Genomic DNA, 24,414 nt, shown 5'->3' with positions numbered 1-24,414 from the left:
AACTTCTGTCGTCTTGAAACTATTGTCAGGCATTATTTATTACCAATAGTCAGATGAGGTACCATCGTAATCACTGCAGTATGTAAATGCCCTCCTCCGCGGTGGTCCCTGGGGATGGGCTTGGGACTGAGTGAGCGCGGGGCCGGAGAAGTCCACAGCGGCGCGGTCCACTGCAGGCGGACTGGCCCCCGGTGTTATGTGGCTGGGAAAGAACCTTGCGGCTGAGCTCCGAGCTGCAGGACTCAAGTTTCTCTCTCTGCTTGTTGTCCGACCTTAGGGAAATCACTTAAGTTTTCTGACTTTACTTCCTCCTCTACAAAATGTGGGTGCTAACACCTGCCTTACAGGATTCTGAGGTTGAAACATGATGATTAACGTGGGTGTGTGTTGCAGAAATGTGAGACAGCATGCGTGCGCTGTGTGTTAACGGCCGCACAGGACCAAGCCTCTGCCTGCCTGCACCTCCTCCACCCACTACCTTTTCTAAATGGGAAGACGGAACCCTAAAAGTTATATTGATTACACTCAGTGTTTGAAGTCAGACCACAGTCGATGGGGCCATTGGAAACTGTAAACCTTCATGTCCAGGTACCATTTCTTTAAATGCCGTCCTAGTGTCCTGTTAGAAAAGCATGGAGTGGCGCAGAGGTGACTCTTTCTGCCAAGATGTTACACACCCATCCTCTTGGATCAACTTCTTTTTAAGACCAGGACTTATTCAAAAGGAAAATCTACTGGCTGGATTTCCCCCGGTTACATTTGGGGTGTTTTTTTCTGCCTAAGAGAAATTTCAAGAAAAAAGAAAACTAACAAAGATAAAGGCTGAAGTTGTTTTTTTGTGTGTGTGGTTTGTTTTTTTGTTTGTTTGGATTTGGGGGTTTTTTTTTTTTTTGGTTTTGTTTTGTTGTTTGTTTGTCAGGAGAAAAACAAATAGAAAATTCTTATTATGTAATAATTGGCTTACCAGCTTAACCAGCAACTCAAAACATGGGTCATTTTTGCTGAGACTTGATTTTGTGTCCTGAGGATTATCTTCCATAACACTTCTTTCCTGAGGATTAAATGCAGACTTGGTTATTTGGAGGCAGGCCCTGGAATGTCTAAATGCCCAGTCAGTGCTAAGCCCTGCGGAGGATCTCAGACAGTAGCTCTACCTCCAGCCCTAACCACAGTGTTCCCTAGATACAATGAATTAAGCACTCGACAAATTTGATGCCTCTTTTAAATTTTATGTTAAAACAATAATAGCCTTTCACTTCCTAGGAACTGCATTATACTTGAGAAACTAAATTCAGTGCAGTTTCCTTTTTCCCTGAAGTCAGGGGAGCAATTCTGCTATTGAGAAGCTCTTCACAGATGCCTGGGAAGCAGGCCTCTGCCTCAGCTCTGCTCTGTCACTTGGAAGCAGAGGGCAAATAAGTTATCTTACTTTTAAGATGCCAGAAGAAAAAGCTCACAGTACTTTATAAAATTCACCTCTTTTTTCATCTAACGAAAAAGTGTCAGAAGTAATTCACATGCCATTTCTGATCTGTTTCCACATTTAAATATGATATTCTTCATTCTGCTTTGTTAATTGTTCTTGTGGCTTCCACATAATTTAGCACATTAAAAAAAAAAACCCTCACTTCTGCCTGCAGCATCCCAGGGTCCACCCCTACAATGGAACAATGGTCCCAATGTTTGTGCTGAGAGCTGCTGCTGATGAATGGTCACTACTGCTGTCCTTGCTAGTCAAAGATAAAACTACCCATGGAAACCCCTTGATATGTAGGAGAGAGACTGGAAGAAAAACACCAATTTATAACCAAGACTCCTTTTGCCTTACTCTACTCAGGCAAAACAAATTCTTGTTTTTACCTGCAACCCTGTGGCTGCCTGAAACCTTTGTAGAAGAGCCCTTGTCCCCGAACTGCACGCAGCCAGCCAGCTTCTCCCGGGCCTGAAGGCCCCACCTGAGCCTGAGAATTTCACGGCTGCTCCACAGAGCCTTTGTGCCATGTCCTTTGTCCTCCCCATCTGGGGCTGTCCCAGATCAGCCTGGCATGTGTTTATACTTATGCTAGGGAAAAAAATCTACTTTGAATTTTGACGCAATAATTCAAAATTTCTATGTGTGGCACATTCTTTTCTTTCAAAATAAGTTATAGTGCTGATAATGTATATAGAGACATGATAACTTCAACATGTCAGTGGTGACACCCGTAGTTGTGTAGGTAGATGTAGTTGCAGGCATAAAATGAAAATGAAACTCAACCTGCCTGGCTCGAGGTTAAAAGAACCCAAGCGATACAGATCTACAGATGGGACTGTGGGTCCCATAGAAGAGGGAGGCCCCTTATCTGGGGTATCATCCTGTTGTACAGGCTCCCATGAGTGCTCAGGCATTAAAATTCAGGAGGGAACTCCTAGACCACCCTGGATGTCTTAGAACCTGTTTGCAGCTTTCAGGATCTTAGTTCCAGGACCAGGGATCAAACCTAGGCCCCCTGCAGCGGCAGCGCAGACTCCTAACTACTGGACTGCCAGGGAATTCCCAGCAAAATGTAAATTTTTCTTTGTGGCTAGGAAATCAGCTTGACATAGTAATTGTGTTTGAACCTAAAAATAGTGAGTTCTCTCATTTTACATTATCCATCTAATTATTAGGATTTTTAGAGCCTATTTTCAGGTTAAGATGCCTTCCCCTATTCGTTTTTAGGGGTGAATTCAGAGCAAACGCTGCACATTTTTAAGAAAGCACTTATTGGGTGTTGCTGGGCCTTTGCCTTGGCTCTCTCCATGATCTGTAAGGGAGACCTTGGATCACATGTTAGGAATTTTCCTTTAGGATCTTAGTTACTGCTAACATCCTAGTTTTTGCTGGTGCTTCTCCCAGAAGACACTTGGCTGCCTGCAATAGTTGTGAAAATGACAGGTAGAGCTGAAGAACAACTATGATTCTGGTTGTGACCCATCACCGTGGTTGTATAGTATCAGTGTAAATACTACAGGCATATCAAGCCTGGGAGTCACTACTGACTGGGCAGGGAGGTGATACAGAGGTAGGTAGGTAGGTAGGTAGGTGATAGATGATAGATAGATAGATAGATAGATAGATAGATAGATAGATAGATAGATAGATAGATAGATGATAGATAGATGATAGATAGATAGATAGATGACTACATATATAGCTCACCCTATCTATCATCTATCTATCATCTATCTATACGTGTGTGTGTGTGTGTGTGTGTGTGTGTGTGTGTATTTGGTCCTGGATTTGTCAGACAAGCCCTCTTACACAAGCCCCTATGTGGAAGGGTCTTTAAAACAGTTATCTCAGAAGAAGGCATTACTTTCCACTTCCATGGCTGAGAGGTTTGTGTGCTCTTCTGGATAAATATCTACACTTTTAAAAATAAACCCCAATGTGTGAAGAAACTCAGTTTCTCTATTTTATCTGAATTCAGCACCTATGTTTAAGCTGTGGTTTTCCTTCCTGAGGTCCCTAACTTTGTTTCATAGGCATCGTGCACAAGCTCTTGGGTGTTAAATAACAGAAAACCAAATAAGAATCTAACACCTATTTTTTTTTAATTTGATTTTTTAAAAAGGAAGATATCAAAGACATTCCAAGGCATTAAGGAGGTTCACATTTCTGTAGTGTTTTTACAGGCGGGTGATGTAACAAGAGCAGGCCTGATTTTCAGCATGGAGGCAACTTTAACCCCAAACTTTCTGCATTATTTTATTAAAGTAATTAGATGATTAGGTCAACATCAGGTTGAAAAGACTTAATCCAGTGTAGATTTTATTTGGCAGTGGAAAGAATGAAAGTATCCTTGAGAGGAAATGCTCTAGGTGACCATTCTTTTAGGGGCCAGAGATTCCAGAAATGGTTCTCACTAATAGTAAGGCCTTTCAAATACAAAATGAACACTTCACAGGAGGAAGCACCTATAGTTTTGTCCCTATTGCTTTCTTCACGTTATCTTGCTCCAAAAAGGGGCATTTCTGGGGCCTGTATGTCCACAGTTGAGGGTGACAGCTTCATTCTTAGGAATGAAGGTCGATGGAAGAACTTCAATAAGGTTTCCAGGTTGTCAAGAATGACCCAGATGTTGTAAGGACTTTGGAAGAATTTGGAACCTGTGTAATGTGGTTACATGTTGATTATTTCCTTTAGAGAACCGAGGGGAAATGAGTGGTCCTGGGGCCCTGGGTGCTATTTTCCAAAGGTTTTCACAGGCTGAAGGAGGATGGAGACGACATCCACCCTTTTGGGAGAATAATCCCCAGGAATGTCAGAGAGATAGTGGCCACCATAACAAGGCAAAAGGACTCTGAGAAACAGAAAGGGAATCTCCATTAAATGCTGCCCTTGTGCTCCACCTGCCTCGCCCTCCCCCAGTGCATTCTGCTCACGGACATCAATCATGCCGCGTCATCTATGTGTGCGCTGGTCTCATCCACCTTGAAGGCAGGGGCTGTGTCTTATTTTATGTCTGTATGTCTGTCCCCAGGGCTAGCACAGTGTCCAGCACATGGTTGGTTCCTATAAGTATTTAAAGAACTGAACTGAAAAGCTGGGGATTTGACCTCTGCCTGAGAAGTAGTCTACGATGGTTAATTTTATATGTCAACTTGACCAGGCCACAGAGTGCCCAAACGTTTGGCTAAACATTATTCTGGGCGTGTCTGCTGGGATGTTTTTGGATGAGATTAACATTTAAATCAGTAGACTGAGTAAAGCAGATTGTCCTCACTAATACGGGTGGGCCTCACCCAACCAGCTGAAGGCCTGCGTGGAACCCTCTTGCAAGTAAGAGAGAAGTCCTCCTGCCTGACAGCCTTCAGACTGGGACACTGGCTTTCCCCTGCCTTTGAAATTTTTTTTTCAATTTATGTATTGGCTGCATTGGGTCTTTGTTGCTGCACATAGGCTTTCTCTAGTTGTGGTGAGCAGGGGCTACTCTTCATTGTGGTACGTGGGCTCCTCATTGTGGTAGCTTCTCTTGTTGCGGAGCATGGGCTCTAGGCGTGTGGGCTTCAGTAGTTGCGGCACATGGGCTCAATAGTTGCGGCTAGTGGGCTCTAGAGCACAGGCTCAGTAGTTGTGGCGCACAGGCTTAGTTGCTCCTCAGCATGTAGGATCTTTCCGGACCAGGGCTCAAATCCATGTCCCCTGTATTGCCAGGCGGATTCTTAACCACGGTGCCACCTACAAAGTCCCCTGCCTTTGAATTTTAACTGAAACATCAGCTCTCCCTGGGTCTCTAGCCTACCCACTTTTGGACTGGAAGTACCCCGTTAGCTCTCCCAGTCTCCAGCTCACTGACTCACCCTGCAGACCTTAGAACTTGGCAGCCTCCATAACTGCGTGAGCCAATTCCTTATAACAAATCTCTTTCCATAGATGTATATGCACAGATCCTACGGGTTCTGTTTTTCTGGAGAACACGGAGGAATACATGGTCCATGAAGGTTTCCTGAAGAGGTGGATTTAGGGGGGCAGCAGGGAAGCAGGGCTCTGATCTCTGAAGGGCTTAGATGACCCTGGGAATGTGTTTATTAAGACTCCTCTCAGGAAGAATGCTTGTGGTTGGGAAGAATTAGCTGCTTCAGGAAGACTAAGCCGCCTCGGGGAGGAGGTTTCACAAGGGGCGTGGTCTGCTAACCACAGCGGGTGGGGGCTGAATAACTACAGGCTTTTTGTTCTGCTGAGCAAGTCTGAGGCAACTTGGAAGAGGGGTCGCTGCCTCCAGTGGTCCTCCCTGTTTGCCCTTCCCTACCCTGTGCTGTCCTCTAAAGCTGCTTGACAAGGACTTCCAGAATATCGGGTTCACAGGGCAACACACAGTTTGCCTGCTAGGGGAACTCACTTGTCTATTCCTACTAACAGTCTCCATGGTAACTTCGTGTTGGGGGTGGCCATCCCAAGCCTTCACTCATCAAAGATAGGTACTTTTTCAATGGGCATGAGATGACATTTTCATAGAAATCAGCTCCGAATGACAATGCAATTTTCAGTGTTTCCTGAATCCTGATTATTTCACTTAATCAAGAATGTATGGGGACTTCCTAGGTGGCACAGTGGTTAAGAATCTGCCTGCCAATGCAGGGGACGTGGGTTCGAGCCCTGGTCCGGGAAGATCCCACATGCCGCAGAGCAACTAAGCACAAGCACCATAACTATTGAGCCTGCGCTCTAGAGCCCATGTGCTGCAACTACTGAAGCCCGCGAGCCTAGAGCCCGTGCTCCGCAACAAGAGAAGCTGCCTCAATGAGAAGCTTGTGCATCACAATGAGGAGTAGCCCCCGATCACTGCAACTAGAGAAAGCCCGCGTGCAGCAATGAAAACCCAACGCAGCCAATAAATAAATACATAAATAAATAAATTTATTTTAAAAAAATGTATGGATTCTGAATATAGTACTGGCAAAACTGTTTTTTCTTGACTAAAGAACTAGGTTCAAACCCACCGTTTTTTTCTTTTATGAATTTGAATCTCAACATGAAAAAAAAAATAACCATTTTTAGTTTCACACACAAAAAAATGTCCTGGGCCACAAATGAAAAAAAAAAGCTCTTCAGGTTATGTTGGGCAGAGTGTGAGTATTCAGTTCTTCCTCCAAGAGCCAACTAGTGATACTCTCATCAGCGTGATGCCACATATGCTTAGAAGTGGCTTAGATGTTACTCACATTATAAAACTACAAAACACCCTTTTTTAAATAATAATCCGTGAAAATGAAGTTCTTAGGAGAAATGACAAGTTGAAAGCTTTCCAGGTAGAATTATCATTATTGTTTATGAATTTCTTAAGCACGCATGTCTAATTGTACAGTGAAGCAATAGCATAAAAACATGCAGCAGCAACTTACCTTTGTGAGTACACTGCATGTTGCCTTTGGGTCGCTTTTTGTCAGAATAACATTTCCTTCAAAATCTTTGCTCTTTTTAATACATTTCTTCAGCAGAAAATATGACAAAAATTCCAGCGGGTTGTCCTAAAAAATCCCGTCCCCCCAAAAAAGATTTTCTATTTCAAATACAAGTCAACAAAAGTGCAGCAGAAAACAGAACACATTTTTCGGTAGAGCTTTCCACTTTCTACCTAATTAATTTGCAAGTCCAGAAAACAAAGTAACTGTTATTCAGTTAGAGTCAGTAAATGGGGCTTTCCAGCTAGTCTTGGTTCTCAGCTTATTGTCACAGTTCAGTTAGGATGCCAAGGTCTTGTTGAACCGAAGTGGCCCATACCAGCCTCTCAGCCAGATGAGAAAAGGTGACAGGTTGACTGTAGTACTTACAGGGAAAAGAAGGCCTGGAGAGAGGCTACAGCAGCAGAATTCCCTGGGAAAACACCCTGTGAGATTAGCAAATTTGGTTTCCTTTCAGGCAATAGTTTGAGCATCACTGAAATGATATCATATAAGGTTATTCTTAAATAATTCAGTGGAAATAAGTACCGTGACCCGACACCAAACGTGCTGAATAATTCTTTCGTGTTTGGGGACAGTGCAGAGAATTTCGGGGCCTTGGGGTCATCCCTGTGAACATCCCTGATCACATTATCAGCAAAGTCCTCCAGGGCCTTTATCACTGGGCTGCCCGAGGGCTGCCTAGTGCACTGAGGAGCTGAGTCCTCAGGGAAGACAATCACAGCTAACGGCAACTTCTCAGGCTTCACATTGGACAGTGAACCCAGGAGATGTCTGGTGCTTACCCAGGAAGCCAAGCTGAAACCACGATAGATAAGGAGAGAGTGTCCAAAGACATCGTCAAAGCACCCACAAAGCAGAGTTACTACAGTGAGAGGGAGGGATTTGAGAATTTTTCCTTGGAAAACTAGAGACCTTATACAGCATCAGGTATGTTAATATCGCCCCTATTCCTGTCCTATTCTCAATTTCCCCTGAACTGAGCACTGCATACAACTGTCCCTCCATATCCACGGGGGGTGGCTCCAGGACTCCCGCAGATACCAAAATTCTCGGACACTCAAGTCTCTTATGTAAAATGGTGTAGTACTTGCATGTAAGCTAGGACATCCTCCCATACACTTTAAATCATCTCTAGATTACTTATAATACCTAGTACAATGTAAATAGTTGTCAGTGCACAGCCCAATTCAAGTTTTGCTTTTTAGAACTTTCTGGAATTTTTTTTCCCGACATTTTCAACATGTGGTTGGTTAAATCTGAGGATGCAGAATTGGTGGGTGCAGAACCCACAGATATGTAGAGCTGACTGTATTTATTTTCCTATAGACTCGCAACGGTCTCTGTACACTGCCTCTCCTTACTATGTCCTGGTATGTGGGCTGACTTTTCTGGAAAACCATATTCAAGATTTGTTTCTGATAAAAATGCTTCTTCAGGCTTTCCCTACGCCTACCCCCAACCAAATTACTGATTTGCTTATTTCTGTTCTTTTGTGTTCTCTTTCTCTTCCTCCCTCATCTAGCCTTCCTTGCCCTTTATCTTTTTGTATCTGGTTTCACACTTTCTTGGGTTTCCTGCCATAATTGTTTTAACTATTGAATAATGTTTATGTGAAATATAAGCCACTAAACATGTTTTTTAAAGCCACTTCTGACTGAAATTAATCACAAGACCGAAAACTGCATCATGTGATCAACTTTAAATAATCAAGACTTTTCCCATATATCTATTTTGTGTAGCAAATACATCTTGGTTTCAGAATCTCAGTGGCTTTTTTTCATAAACTGGTGCAATTTCTCTGAGGAATTGTGTCCCAGAAGGATAAACTAGTAAAAAACAATAAATGCAAACTAAAAATTTATTTCAGGTTGGGGTTTTTGTAGTTTGTTTTATTCAAAGGAACACTTACAGAATTTTCTTTCGAAAGTTCTAGCAATCTATCCGCCAGAGCTTGTATAATTTCTTGGTTGTTCAGAATGTTAGCCATACTCATGGTGTCAAATACAAATTGCCCTGAAAATATAAGGCCATATGCCTGTAATTAATTTATGTAAAAGATATGATCAAGAAGAAACAGTCCTCACAGTTGCTTGTTAGTGGATGAAAATGCAGACTAAGAATAAGAATTCTATTACACCATGAGGATTATCTACCATGATAAAATAGAAAATGAGCAAAAGCATCTAAATATGTAGCATATAAAAAGCACCCACCCTGACAAAGCTGATATTGAATGCAATCTATACACTGGAAAAGGAAAGAACATGTGAAAATAAACTTTATAAAGTTTAGGTTCTCAATTCTACCAAAAACTCTTCCGTATTCCACACTATCTTTGTGCTCAAATCTGTAAATATTTTAAGTCCATAGGAAATAACATACAAACATACATACACAGACATCTACATTTTAAAAATATTTTGAAAAACTTGCATTTATTTGAAAAACCATCTTTTTCCATTTGACTTTTCATTGCTTCTGACATATATGAGTGAAAAAATACTTTTATCATGAAAGAACCAGGTAAAATAATTTCTCCTTGTTTATAGCCTCATAACTTTTAAAATATTGGTTGAACATCTACTAAATGTGGTGGAGTTAAAACCAAGAAGACAAATCCCTGCTTTGGAGGCATTTGTGTAAAGAGATGTGGGCATATGTTGACAGATAATATATCTGTATGCGTATTTTGTGTATTACAGCTCTTGTGTAGACAGTGATTATGTTAATAGATGTCAAAAGGGGCAGGGCAGGGAAGAAAGAAGTAAGACATAGCTATATAATGACTTTGGTACAGTGTTTCAGTGACATGAGTTAGGGGGAAAAATGACTAGGTAGTTAAAGATGCAGGAGAAACCTATTTAAATTGGTGAATTTTGTCTTTTTAAATACTTTGTTTTAAAGAACTGACTGGTTTAGAGGAAAATCTAAAGCTAAGACAGAAAATTGTTTCCAAAAGACTTTATTGTGATAATTGGATCATGAGTATGATGTGTAAATGAGAAAACAAATTCAGTGGTGTCCAATAGGCTTGTCTATGGAGCCCACCACCAAATTAAATATTTTAGATAGAAAATAAGTAGAACTTAATTATAGGACAATTTAAGTAATGGGTGCTATGGTCTAAGAGATGCTTAATTGGGATGTTGGTGCTTAACGTTTAGAGTAAATTGTAGGGAGAAAGGATAGAGCTCTCTGGCTTAGCAAACAGTGAATTTTGCCTAGGTAAACAATTGACTGACAATTAATATGATGGTAAAATCTGAAACCAGGAACTAGCTTCAGCATGTTGAAGATGAATATATTTGTTCTTAGTGGATATTCATATTTGAAAGGAGATGCGAAAAACAAAGGGAATAAAGTTTTACCAAAGATGCTTAAGAGTCGACTTTCACTTGTGCATTCCTACCCTTGTATTCACTCTGGATGTGTAACAAGCTTCAAAATTAAGCTGCAACAGAATCAGCAAGAGTGCTTACCTATCATCCTGCCACTGACATTCTTCTGCAACTCCTTGAAGAGAGGACTTAGTTGTTTCCTTACTGATTTCAAGGTGTGTTCCAGGAAGTCGGTGAGGCTGGACCACATCTGCAGCTTTGAGTCACTGAAGTAGATGGAAGGGGGCGCCCTTTCCCACTGTCGTCCCAGCCAATCACTAAGAACTGACATCATTTCCTCCTTTTAGTATGGCAGACTTAAGCTCCGATGAAAGAATTCTTCTTGTTTACAGTATGAAAAAAACCTTAATTGGGTCTATATCAGGCTTATTATCCTTTCTCATTAGAAGACTAAGATAAACACCCATAGTCTGCTTTCAAAGGTAAAATTAGAAACTCAAAAAGGACACAATGAGTAATTTCAAATGCCTATCTACTCTTTGATAGATGAGGGTAACATGTATTTGAAATCAAAAATTAAATAGTTGCTGGATTTTTGCATCAGACATTCAAGTAAGAATATACTGGTTTATGTTTATATCCTAAAAATAAAAATACAGGAAAACCCCACTCTGCCTGGTTTCTCCAGTGTCATCCAAAGCTATTTCCATCGTAACTAACCCTGTATCTTGTTTACATCATGTCAAGCTGCTCTCCCTTTCTGCAAATATCTCTATATGACTGTACTGGGTACTTAAGAAAGTTCCTCTCCTTGAAAATCAGTGACTGAATGATACAGAGCCAAGTGAAATTTGATTTTCTGTCCTAAATGGATAGTTTGATTCTTCTCCCCACATTTTTGCTGATAAACATGAAAATATTTGTAACATGTTCTTCTAGAAGGAGAAGAAGAAGAGTGGGAAAAGAAGGAAGAGGACACAGAGGAGGAGCAAAAGAAGAAAACCTGTTTTATAAACAGCAGTGTCTGCACCCTGCTATCTCTGCAAGGCTGATTCCTTCCTGCACGGTGCCAAATATGCTCTAATTGGATGATGTTGCTATATAAACTAAAATTAACAAGCGACTTCTGCTACAAAACTATATTAGGTCAATCTACATGGAATCTTTTCCCTTACAAGTCTCCCAATCATGCCAGCTTTCCTAAATCTCTAAAGGCCCTAAGCATTTGGGATTAGAGAAGTAATACTTTACATAGTTTCTACATCACTCCAAGCCCTGTTTGATAGGAGGCTTAGGGTTTTAAAGGGGAAAACCATTAGCATTATTGTCGCAAAGCAATTTGACTCTCTGGTTGGTCAGCCAATGTTACATTTTGATCCAATAGTTGCAGCTTTAGCATATAAATGAAATTTTGCTTCCAGGTGTATTTTATCTTTGTTTTTCCTCTCAGATAATACTACTGGAATGAAACTTGAGCCAGCCCTTTCACCATCTCTCTCTGTAGCTGCAATTCATTTTCCAAATGAAAGCACAAAGATTATCTTTTACTGAGAATTGTTCTCCGAACTTATTTCTCTAGATCAGCTACTACACATCTTTTTTCAACTGTTAAAGGTGGTGTTTTCAACAGAGTTTTTGCAAATGATGGTTTGAAGCAAATATTTTCAATAATAATTCCCTTGTAAGCAAATGTCTAAGTGAGGAGAAATGGCCTAGTTTGGGAACTCACAGCATTCCTTCAGAGAAGGAATGAAAGGCAGTAATTGACATTGCCAGAATGAGGATTATGAGCTGTGCTCTGTCCTTGGTGATCCTGGAGCTGGTGGGTGTCACTGGGCACGGCGGTCAGCGCCCATATTCACTTACTGTGTTGGTACGAGCCGGTGGCAATCCCAGTGGGGGCGGTAAATAACGTGCCAGTCAGTTGAGACAGCTGAGAAAGAACTTCTATTCCTGCCTCTGCACAGACAAAAATACTTTCATTAGTTTACTCACAGGTTTTGCCATGAGCAGCTAAGTATTCCTTAAGAGCACTAGTGAGCTGGCCAAGAAAGGCCACTTGTAGGTCTCGTCTTTGATTCAAATCCCTCATGCAATAAATAGTCCATCAACACTTTACAGTTCACCCCTAAGTGCTAAAGTCCAGATACTTCATTCAGGAGGCCTGACAGCAGGGTGGAGAAAGAGGCATGAAGTTTGACCTGGTGCTTATTTTCAAATTAGGAATTAGGCCAAAGAGAAAAGCCTACATATATTTTCTAAAATAGTCTGACTCAAAGAAGTTTCATTGTAAGAGGACAGATTTAAAACTGTTAAACATGTAATGGAATACAATGGTCAAATTTTAGCATAAATTTTACCCCTGCTTCGGTGACACAGCATATAGATTGAACTACTTCAAGTGAAACTATAGGACAATATATTTTAATTCTTTGTGGTCCAGGAGTAAATAATTATTCCAAGTTGTTTCAACTGATTGCAACAAGAGGTAGTGGCTGAAAAGTTGGAATGTCTCTCACTTATTGGTGTCTAATGTTTTCACTGACAAGTAGATCAATGAAATTAAAGAGTTCATAAGTGTACCTACACATCTATAGTCAACTGATTGCAACAAAGATGCACTGGGAAATCCACTGGGAAAGGGATGGTCTTTACAAGGAATGGTGCTGAAATAATTTGATAGATAGCCACATGTGTTAAAGCAAACAAACAAAAAAACTTCAACCCATAGCATGCATTCTATTTTTTAAAAAAGCGTAAATCACATGGATCACACACCCAAATGTGAGACTTAAGACTAAGTGACCTTGGTTAAGTAGTGTTTTTAGATATGACATCAAAAGCATGATTTATAAAACAAAGATTGATAAATTTGACTTTATCAAAATTAAGAATTGTCTTCAAAAGAAACTGTTCAGAGAAGGAAAAAAGTCATAGACTGGAAGAAAACATTTGCAAACAACTTTTTCAGAACATACAGAGATCTCTCAGTAAAAAGCCAAAAAAATTTTTTTAAATGAGCAAAAGGATTTGGATACCTCACCAAGGAAGAAAAATGGCAAATAAGCACATGGAAAGATGCTCAGCATCATTAATCATCAGAGAAAAATGCAAATTAAAACGGCAATGAGATACTACGACACACCCACTCAAATGGCTCAAATTAAGGAGACTGACCCTACTGAGGGTTGGGCAACTGGAATGGAAATATAAAATGATACAACCACTTTGGGAAACAGTTTAGCTGGTTTTGTTTGTTTGTTTGTTTGTTTGTTTGAAGTTAAACATACACCTATCATATGAGCCAGTCATTCGACTCCTAGGTATTTACCCAAGAGAAATGACAGCATATGTTAACAGCAGCTTTACCTGTAAAAGCCCCAAACTGGAAAGAACTCAAATATCTATCAACAGATGAATGGATAAACAAATTGTGGTATGTCTATACAATATAATCATTCCCAGCAGTGAAAAGGAATGAACTATTGATACTAGCATGAAGTGGATGAATTTAATATAATTATTTGGAGTGAAGGAAGCCTGACAAAAAAAAAGAATGCATACCGTATGATTCCATTTATGGAAAATTCTATAAAGTGCAGACTAACATTGTGAGAGCAGTGGTTGCCTGAGGTTGGAGTGGAGAGGCAAGGTGAGCAATTGCAACGTGGCAGGAAGAAACTCTGGGGAATGATGAATGTGTTCATTATCTTGCTTGTTTTATGGTTTCTCATGGTGTGTAGACATATGTCAAAAATTTATCAAATTACACACTTTAAATACTGTGTATCAATTGTACCTTAAGGGACTTCCTAGGTGGCACAGTGGTTAAGAATCTACCTGCCAATGCAGGGAACACGGCTTTGACCCCCACTCCAGAAAGATCCCACATGTCATGGAGCAAATAAACCCGTGCGCCACAACTATTGAGCCTGCACTCTAGAGCCTGTGAGCCACAACTATTGAACCTGTGTGCCGCAACTACTGAAACCCACACGCCTAGAGTCCGTGCTCCACAACAAGAGAAGCCACCGGAATGAGGAGCCCTCACACTGCAATGAAGAGCAGCCCCTGCTCACTGCAACTAGAGAAAGCCCCTGTGCAGCAATGAAGACCCAACACAGCCAATAAATAAATGAATAAATAAATTTATGAAAAACAACAGAAAAATAGTATGAATCCCTCCTCCCCAAAAGAGATCATTTAAATAAAAAAAAAAAAAATCGTAGCTTAATAAGGCTGTTTTTAAAATTTTTTAAGTAATGCCACAAAAGATGAGTTTTAGACTTCTGGCTTATGCAATAACGGGTGAATGATGATATCTTAAGTGAGGACTCCTAGGGAAGGCACAGGTTGGTGCTGGGGGGGCAATCAAGAGTCTGTTTCAGGTGTGTGAACTCTGAGATGCCTATTAGCCGTGCAAACGAAACGCCCACGTGAAGATGTCAAGTAAAAGCTAGTTATGAGTCTGCAGCGCAGAGATTTCAGAGCTGGAGCCATCGGTTTGGGAGTCTCCAGCAACCAGATTGAATGTAGAGTCATTGGAATAAATGAGACTTCCCAGGGGAAGAGTGTAGTTATGGAAAAGAAGAGTGCCAGGGATCACGCCTGGGACACGTTTCAGGGTCTCGCCGAGGAGGAGGAGCCAGCAAAGGAGACTGAGGGGTAGAGGCCACTGAGGTAGGAGGAAAACAAAGAGAGGGTGGTATTAGGGAAACCAAGGGAAGAAGGAGAGTGTCGAGGAGTATTCATCCGCCTCAAACGCCGCTGAGAGGTCAAGGCAAGGTGAGGATGGAGAAGGTACTGCTGGATTTGGCGCACATGGGAATCACTTATAGTTTTCCCAAAGTGGTTTCAGTAGGAGACCACCTGCAGGGGCTTGAGGATCGCGTGAGAAGTGAGGAAGGCAGAGGCAGTCAGCTAGACCAATGGGCCTCCAACTGTGACGCGGGCTGGGCAGCATCAGCGTCACCTGGGAGCTTGTTAGAAATGCAAATTCTCAGCCCCCAAGCCAGACCTACTGAATCCGAAACGCTAGGGTGGGACCCAGCCATGTGGATTGTATCAAGAGCTCTAGGTGAGTCAAATACACTGAAAAATTTAAGAACCATCGGTATATACGTATAGGCAAAAATTGGTGACAGAAAGTTTATGGGCTCTCTTTTTGGACGGAGGGAGAAAGGAGGAGCTACTACAGGTGTTCTTGATCTGATAGGAATAATCCAATAAAGGGAGGGCATTGACGCTGTGGGAGAGGATTTGAGCATAGAAGTGACGCGGGAGTGACGTCTTGAGAAAGTGAAAGGAGATGCGATACAACGTTGAAGCCGTGTAGTTGATGTTTGATTCGAGCAGGGGTGCTTCTTCCGTCATAACAGAAGGGAAGACAAGGAAGGTAAGACGGGGGATAGGTGGTGGATTTTGTGGTAGGAGGTAAAGTAAGGAGTTTCTTTAGGGAAGCAAAGGTGAAATCAAGTGAGGGAGAGCGTTGTTGAAAGGTTGAATAAAGAGGAGAAGGGATGACATAGTCATCTTAAGGAGTGGGGAAATGAATTTACCAAGGAGATGTGGTAGGATTGCTTATCCCATTTGATATTTATGCCATTAAAGTAAAGTAAGATCAGTAAGAACTGTTGTATCACGCTTTCCAACAGTCTTCAGCTGCTTTAGTACAGGCAGGTATAGATTATGCAGATGGTTGTGTTTTACCCAGCATTGAAAGTTAGCCAAATGAGCTGGGATGCGGCCAGGAGAAAAAGAAACAAAGAAGTTCAGATTCTTTGCAAGAGAGTAATGATAATGACAAACCACTACATCCCAGTCTAACAAGGAAGGAACCAAGGTCGAAGGCCTGGTGATAGAGAGTGAAAAAGCGGGAGTGTGTGGATTGGAGGTCCTCCAGCGAGGAACTGATAGAGTGGGGATATTTGAGTACATGACTTGGACATGGTACTCAGACAGACAGATGCTTGAGATCAAGATTTCAGAGATGATACAGCTACCAGGGATGACAAGTTCTAGAGTGATGCCTCAAGTGGTGGAAAAGAGATTTTTGACTGAGAAGCCAGGGCCTTCTGACTGAACCAGGGTCTCAGCAGTTCAACCAGGTGAAAATTATATTTGATGAGAAATTCAGGGATGATTTTGGAGCCCAGAATGAAGGTGGGAAATCTGTTGTTCAAGGGCCGTTAAGTTTCACTTGAGACCATTTTTGTGTCACCAAATCTATTATTCTTTTCCCCTTTTGACCTCATTCTCTCAGCCTTTCAATACTTTACTTTCCCGCATCCTTTTTTTTCCTACTCCAGTTAAAAAATTTTGTTTTGCTCTCATTTTAAAAGTAACACTAGTTCACTATGGAAAATAGAGGCAAACAAGATTAAAAAAAAAAAAAAGACAGGAAAACTCACTCATCTTATCCAACTATTGTTATCATGTTGGTCTACATCCTTTCAAACCATTTTTATACACACACCACCACCATCCTCCCCCACATATACACAGGTTTTAAACATTGGGATCACACCTTCCATATTCTTTGTGACTGACTCTTTTCAAACTGATTTTAAAAGTAGAAATTTTGAAAAACACATCTAGAGATAGATGGTGTTAATAGTTTGCTATATTTCCTCCTAGAGGTTTCTATGCCTATTTTCTACATAGTTGAGATATATAATTATAGTAACTGTAAAAAAATTTTTCACAATAGTTTGTACTTCGTTTTCTTTTAAAGACCTTCCTATCTTTTTGCTTTTTCCTTTGCCTGGTGAATCCTGCCAGGGTCATACTTTGTATGTATTGAGTAGTCCAGTGAAATCTGAGGATTAAGAACTTAAAAACTCACAGTTCCCAAAGGAATGGGTAGTAAGAAACAGTTTGAGAAACTTTAATTTCACACTCCGTTTCCTCTGTTCTGCTTGATTAAAAAATGACAAACACAAACAAAAAAACATAGCCCATGAGTCCATGAATACAGAGCTTTTATTTAACAGATATCTGTTAAATATGGCTGACATTAGATAGGTAGGCACTTAAAATGATCAGCTACCACACATCTTTACAAGGTACTTCACTGTTTTTAATACTCTAATATTTAAGTATTTTATTAGTATTTTGATATTCACAAGTCCCATAAGATAAAGTACTATTATCCTAACTTTCATATGAGTAAACAGAAGTCCACAAACTTGCCTAAGGTCACGCATAAGCTGAAGTCACATGAGTGGAATTCAAGTCCAGGTCCCTGTTTACCAAGTTCATGCCCACTCATTCCAGGTTCTGAACACAGCAGGGAAAGTTTTCTCATACTGACCAATTATGTTCCCTTTGCGGGTCAGACACTTTCACCTGCACAGTGGAGGCTGATTTTACTGTGTTTTCCAGAAGAAACAAATAATTTGCCTGGCTGGCTTTTGCCACTAGTGACTTTATTTCTTTAAGGATGCCCTTTCCCCCCAAATACCTAAGTTTGTGAAGAGAAAAATAAAAAATAAATGTGACTGAGTCATTTGAACTAAGGGCATTTTATAAATCCATGAAATACCATCAAAAAGTAGGTATGACCACTACTTCTAAAAACTGACCTGATGCTCCAAGTGGTACAAAGAGGTCCACGTGGCCGCCTTCTTCTTCAGGGGCCACATAGCTTCCTAATTTCTCCCAGAAGTCTCTCACTTCAGGCCTCAGTAAATTTTTAATACCAATTTTATAGCCTGAGGGGGGGAAATCAAAATGTCATATTAATTTAACAGAAACTCTTAACAGTTTGTGAAAATGTGAGCAATTTAAAAAGCCAACATCTGCTTGTAAGACCAAGATCTGCAGGGCATCTCTGGATCAGTGATGCCCCATTTTAGGCCCACAGAAGATACCACAGGACTCCAACATGACAACACTCTCCTTGAATTCTGGATTTATTAGACACTGAGCGCTTAGGCTTAAGACATTGTGTCTCTGCCTCCACGGAGCAACAGTGTGAGTTACCAGGCTCACAGCAGGGTTGATGGCCGATGGCCAGTCAAGTCCTGGGATTTTGCAACCAAGTTCCAAAGTGGAAACGTTTCCCCTGATTGCCAATCAAAAAATAAGTCCTTCAGAGCAGAAGTAAGGTTCCCAGGGATGGGAAACATCACTGTACCTCTCACTTCCTAGGAACTGAGTGCGATAATTCAGCTAATCTGCATGTGTCTGGACCCATTTCTACAGGAGTCCTGGAGACTCTGCATTCCTAAGCCCCAGTAAAGAAAAGAGTAAGAAGGAACTCCTCCTGCCTGATTGCTTTGAGCGGAAATACCAACCTTCTTAAATTGAAACTTAAAAAGTATTCTGGGACTTGCTAGGTGGCACAGGGGTTAAGAATCCGGCTGCCAAATCAGGGGACACGGGTTCAATCCCTGCTCCAGGAAGATCTCACAAGCTGCGGAGCAACTAAGCCCATGTGCCACAACCACTGAGACTGTGCTCTAGAGCCCATGAGCCACAACTATTGAGCCCATGTGCTGCAGCTACTGAAGCCTGCATGCCTAGAATCCATGCTCCACAACAAGAGAAGCCACCACAATGAGGAGCCCATGCACCACAATGAAGAGTAGCCCCCCTCTTGCATAACTAGAGAAAGCCTGTGTGCAGCAACGAAGACCCAACGCAGCCAATAACACAGCCAATAAGTAAATAAATAAAATTTTTAAAAAGGTATTCTGAAGGCCATACATGTGGACAAATAGTACATCAGGGCAAAGTAGATTGTTCTTTCCAATCCCCAGTCTTACCTCGGAGTAAATTGATTTCTCTGCTATTTCCATCACTAAATATTCCCATACTCTGTGCCTTCTGCCCATCCAGAGCTTTTTCTATGAGATAAAGTAGGCTCTCCAATGTTAGGCTGCTGTGTTCATACACCACAGAAATGATACCTGCTCTAACACTGTTCACCACCATCTAGAAAACGAAACCAGAGCTGTAGGAACCAAAGCCCATTACTTTAGAATACTTATTAATAAATTAAAAACAGTGAATATGTAATCTGTGATTTTTTTAAAGACTTGTTTTTCTTCAGAAATTATAGGAGGAAGATAAGCTTTCCCCTTCATTGGTTTCTTTTTAAATTATTTTGCTTCTTTTCTATAGAGGAAATTTAAGTGCATTTGGAACTCCACCATTCAGAGAAATACTAACTATTTTCCTTCAGCTTTTTTTATCTTTGTACACACCCATGCACAGAGATGTACATACAACTTTTAAAAAATAATAAAATCGAGATCATACAATTTTGCAATGGACTTTTAAAATAGATTTTGTTTTCCTCTTAATTATGAATTTTTGAATGATCAATATTGATAAATATTTCCTATTTAAATAAATATTAAAACCACTGTTCTTTGAATTCAACAACCAAGTAAACTTTTCATTGTGATAAAGTTAATTCATTAGCAACAGACAGGTTGGAAAGTCATCGAAGGCACTGATTTTTCCCAAAACCCCATGCCACTTTCTGGAGGTCACAGTTCAGCTGACTAGAGAACTGCCACATGGTTTTTACCTAAACCCAGATTGCATTCATAGTCAAATAAGGTAAGTATGGCATAGTCTTATGTAAAGAAGACAAATAGGAAAATGGACTTATTTTCTTCCAGTGTATTCACCCGTACTCTGTCACCAGTTATCCTCTGCACCCAGCATGATGCATTATTAAACATTAGGGACTATCTATGGCCCTCGTGGAGATCAAAACTCTGATCTTGCTTTCATGGGGGTCCATTAAGCTCGCTACTTGTTAAGTGATCAAAGTTAATTCCTAGATGCCCTGAAAGAGAAGGGATTTCATACCTTGAAACCAACCATTTTGTTACAAATAAGATTTTTTCACAAAAACTTTCTAAGTAAGCCAGTGAATGTAGTCTACTAATGCCATCCATTACATATGTACCTAATGTGTATTAATGCATGTGTATGTACACATATATACATACACGCATATATAAATGCATGCTTCCCTTTGTGCTTCCTTTTTCTCATTCAGATTAAAATTAAAAGCATATAACTTCATTATAGAAAAATCATATTTTCATTTAATGGCATCCTCATTAAATAGATAACAAAATCAGATTTCTGACCTGTTTCTCTTGAGAGATGGCAGTTACATGATATTAAATTGGTCATTCCAAGAAAATTTAAAATTATTTGTATCACTTTGCTCTTTTATGGATTAAGTGCAACAAATTCCATTCAATAAAGATGTATTGGACACCTACTAAATGCAAGGCAGTTTGGGTCTTTAATACTTTTTAAAAATAATTTTGATTTATGGTTATTTTTATTGCTTCTGATTTTTAAAACTGTTTGGGTCTGTACATTTCCACATAGATCAGACCGCTTTCCTTTTAGGAGATGAATCATTTTCATACACATGGTGACCAAAAGATTGCCATACGTCCTCTAGGGGAGATGAAAAAAACCCAATTCAAAAAAGCGCTGGCCTCCTAACACACTGTACCTCATATGCCGGAATCCGAGATGATATTAATATGAAGTGTGGCTGGAGAGCATGTGAAGAGCTGCCGCCATTTTTATAAACTCCACGCCAACTTTTCTTTGATAATAAAGAGTAGGAATGGCATCCAGAAACATTGCTTCTATAGGGAAAAGGGGATAAGTGATGTTTTGGTTTTCTCTTAATTTGACTTTGAAAAGTGAGCACCAGTATGTCCTCTGGGCATCTGTTATCCTGTACAAGGCAGGCGGCCTCAGTAATTCAGTCTCTCCATGTGGTTTTCAGGGACAGCGGCAAATGGGGCTCCTGAACAGGTGGGGCCAAAGCTGCCCTCTGGGCCTCTCCTCCTGCACTGATGGGATGCCAGAAAGGGCTCTTGGAAATTACTTTTGTGGGGCACTTAAAACCAATGTAGTGACGTACTTAAGGGCTCAAAATGACATTTGTAAAAGGAGCAGTCAAGGTGATTTCCTTAATCACCTGGGCCTCATGATTTTCCAAGTAAGGTCCATTCTCTCCACAGTCCCCCCACCCCCCCCCCCCCCCCCGCCAAAAAAAAAGCATTGCTGGAAAAATGTTACTTTTGCTCAATAACTTTATACAGAAAAGATGCTACATTCACAATATAGCCTCTTTGTGGGGTTAAGAATATTTGAAATGTAAATTTTGAGTGTTACATATTTCCTTCTTCAGGAAGCATATTAAAGACCACTGTTTTTGAAGATTAAGGAACTATTTTTATTGCTCTTTCATAGGATTAGAATCATATAATTACACAAGATCCCTGCATGTTAGCTGAATTATTCTAGAATGAATTCTTGGTATCACGGGATGGTCCTGAGCCTTCAGTAGATGGAGGTTTGCTTACCGCTTGGGCAAAGCTTCTAAAGATGCCAAAACAAGCTGTTTCTCCAAAGTCTCGTGTAATCCCACTCGATCCCTCACAGTCTGGGAGAGACGTGGTTGGCATTTGGATCTGAGCAACCTAGAGCAGCGTGTTCCACTCACCCAAGGGGGTCGAACTTTGAACAACTCCTCTGAAAAACAACCAGCAGCAGCCTTGGCTGTTTACTTCATGCTTCTCCCAGCCAAGTCTACACAGATAAAGGCATCAAAAATAAGGCTGTACCAGGGCAGTATTCCAGATGGCAGCAATTATAGCCATTTTTCACAGACTCTCCTTGGTTTTCTTATCCTCTCAGCTCTGTGGCTGCAAGTTACCAGTCACTTCAGGTCAAGAAACAAAGCTCAGAGAATAAGCAACTCTTTTCTTGTAGAAACCAGCTCATCGATTTGTAGCTTTTACCTCATTTTTGCCCTTCTTCTAGGCTTCAAGTAATTTCCCATTTGTTACGATCTCACAGAGGGTGAGTCAGTGACAAAAAGATGGGCAGACTCAAATCAGGTTTGCTGGTTGCCTTTACACACCGTGCAAATCAGAAGGCTTAGCTCAGAGCACGTCTCATCCCTACTCCCTTTCCACTTTTTGAAAAAAATATCATTCTTCCTGCTTCCATTTCCATTTTCATTTTTCCTTCTTTTTCACCGAACCTAATTCTTCCAAATTGTTCTGAACCTATTTGCTTTTGCCTGTGTTTGTACTTCTCTCTCCTTATCTTTGGTCTCACAGAGGCACTGACATTTGACCTTACATATTTTATTAGAAATCTTTTTATTTTTCTTAATTAATAGTGAAGAAAAAAAAGAGCTTCTCTTGACATACTTTAGAGAATGCCACCTACAGCCTATTTCAGAAAGAGCGCGCTATCTTCTTCTGTGGGAATTTGTATGTAAATCCATTGGTTTCTACAATATCTGGCTAAGATATAAAGTTGTAAAATGCCACTCACTCTTACGTAGTACAATTTTCTCCCAAATTATTTTCCTCAGGCACTTTTCTCTGTGCCTCTCCTGTAGCTCCTCCTCTTCCGTTTTGGGTTCATTCAGGGTCCCATAAACAGCTGCGGCTTCCCTAGGGGTCAGCCAATCTAAGCTGGACACACAAGCAATGTAATGGTGCTTCCAAGCAGCATACTCATTATCTGCTGGTGTGTAGGGCAGAAACCATCCGAACTTAATGCATTTGGGCATCCATAAGCAATCCTTCAGAAAAAGAAATGAGGAAGATGAGTTGCAAGAACCATTTCCTAGTAATAATCTTTTCAGGTACACAGATCATTTTTTCTTATTACATTGAGATCTCTAGGGCAGTTGACTTGCTGTCTAAACTTGACTGTGAGAAATAAGCAGTGTACTTACTCCATAGGAAAAATATTCTTTGATGAACATGTACATTGTATATGAGTATAGGTATTAGTCATCCTTGTATCCTTGTACACTTATTCGGTGCTCCCGTGACATTTGGTTACTTTAAACCCAGATTCTGAGAATTCTGCTTCTAGCAGTGGTGTAGTAGTTTAAGACCAACCCTTCCACTGGAACCCATGTGATATTGCCAATAGGCAACCAGTCTTGAGATATGAAAACTGTGAATTTCATGTAGTTTCATCTAATCAAATATCTAGACAAAATACTATAAAACAAGTACTTGAGCTACCAATTCAATAAGGGCTTGTGCAACAAAGACCTCAGAGAGGAGGGGAAACCCTGAGAGGTAATATTATGATTTGGCTTCACTTGTCACTTCAAGGCACTTGATAGTTCCAAAGTAAAACTAAGGCTGAGAAACAGAGCAGGAAGTTATGACTAAAAGACTTAGAAGATGTTAAGAATTGTAGGCATTCTTGCAGAGAAGAGAAGAAATAAATTTAAATTCAGGGCCCACTAAGGGGAACAGCCCTGGTAACGACACCAGGCTTTTAGTTTTCAGTAAGGATGACAAGGAATTAGACTGAAACTAGCTTTGAAATAGTCTCTGATTGAATTTAAGTGAGCTATTCCTAGCCTAACCAAATGCCAGGAGAAAAAGCAAGTTCTCTCTGAAGGAAGTTAATATCATCTGGAGACTCAAATTATTGCATCGATATTTTTTTATACTCAGTATTTGGTACTCAACCAAAAATATCAGGCACACAAAAAGACAAGAATTGTTTGTTTCTTCTTTTGTTTTTTAGTAAATAGAGACCTTCACAAGATCCAAAAGCTGTAATTATCAGACATGAACTTAAAAAAAAAACACCTGTAATTAATAAGCCTAAGAAATTAAATGGCTGGGGAGAAAATTTTGGCAAAGTAAGCAAATCACTCTAGAACTGAAAAATATAATACCAAATTTAGAACTCAGTGGACCAGTTTAAGAGCGAATTAGAATCCAGCTAAAGAGATAACTAGGAAACTGAAAGCTAGGCCAGAAGAAAAATCCAGACTGAAACACTGAAGGCCAAAATGATGGAAAAGACACATTAGAGAATATGAAACTTATAGGACATAGTGAATCAATCTAGTGTATTGAAACCCAGAATAAAAAGAGAGAAAGTGGAGCAAAAGCAATATATGAAGAGACAGCATCTGAGAATTTTGCAAAACTGATAGAAGATATTAAACCCCCAATTAAAAAATCAGTGCAAAATATGAAATAGGATAAATACACACACACACACACACACACACACACACCCTCCAGGTACATTGTTATAAAATTTCAGAAAACAAAAGACAGAGAAAAAAATCCCAAAAGCAGCTAGAGGAAACAGAAAT

The 24,414-nt window shown here is 40.4% G+C and overlaps 1 protein-coding gene across 1 annotated transcript in view; it reads right to left on the bottom strand.

The window, feature by feature from the left end:
* Positions 1-24,414, bottom strand: part of ECT2L (epithelial cell transforming 2 like) — a 60,019-nt gene that overhangs the window by 15,146 nt on the left and 20,459 nt on the right. Inside the window, exons 4-13 of the mRNA XM_057739805.1 lie at positions 22,608-22,860; positions 21,626-21,794; positions 20,761-20,899; positions 19,037-19,205; positions 17,852-17,980; positions 12,135-12,227; positions 10,410-10,592; positions 8,840-8,943; positions 6,868-6,993; positions 965-1,051 (exon numbers count right to left, since the gene is read on the bottom strand). Coding sequence (XP_057595788.1) covers positions 965-1,051; positions 6,868-6,993; positions 8,840-8,943; positions 10,410-10,592; positions 12,135-12,227; positions 17,852-17,980; positions 19,037-19,205; positions 20,761-20,899; positions 21,626-21,794; positions 22,608-22,860 — 1,452 coding nt within the window. The remainder of the gene's footprint in view (positions 1-964; positions 1,052-6,867; positions 6,994-8,839; positions 8,944-10,409; positions 10,593-12,134; positions 12,228-17,851; positions 17,981-19,036; positions 19,206-20,760; positions 20,900-21,625; positions 21,795-22,607; positions 22,861-24,414) is intronic.

The sequence above is a fragment of the Hippopotamus amphibius genome, chromosome 6 (genome assembly GCF_030028045.1).
Source record: "Hippopotamus amphibius kiboko isolate mHipAmp2 chromosome 6, mHipAmp2.hap2, whole genome shotgun sequence".
Taxonomy (NCBI): Eukaryota; Metazoa; Chordata; class Mammalia; order Artiodactyla; family Hippopotamidae; genus Hippopotamus; species Hippopotamus amphibius.
This window is presented reverse-complemented; position numbering and strand designations above follow the sequence as displayed.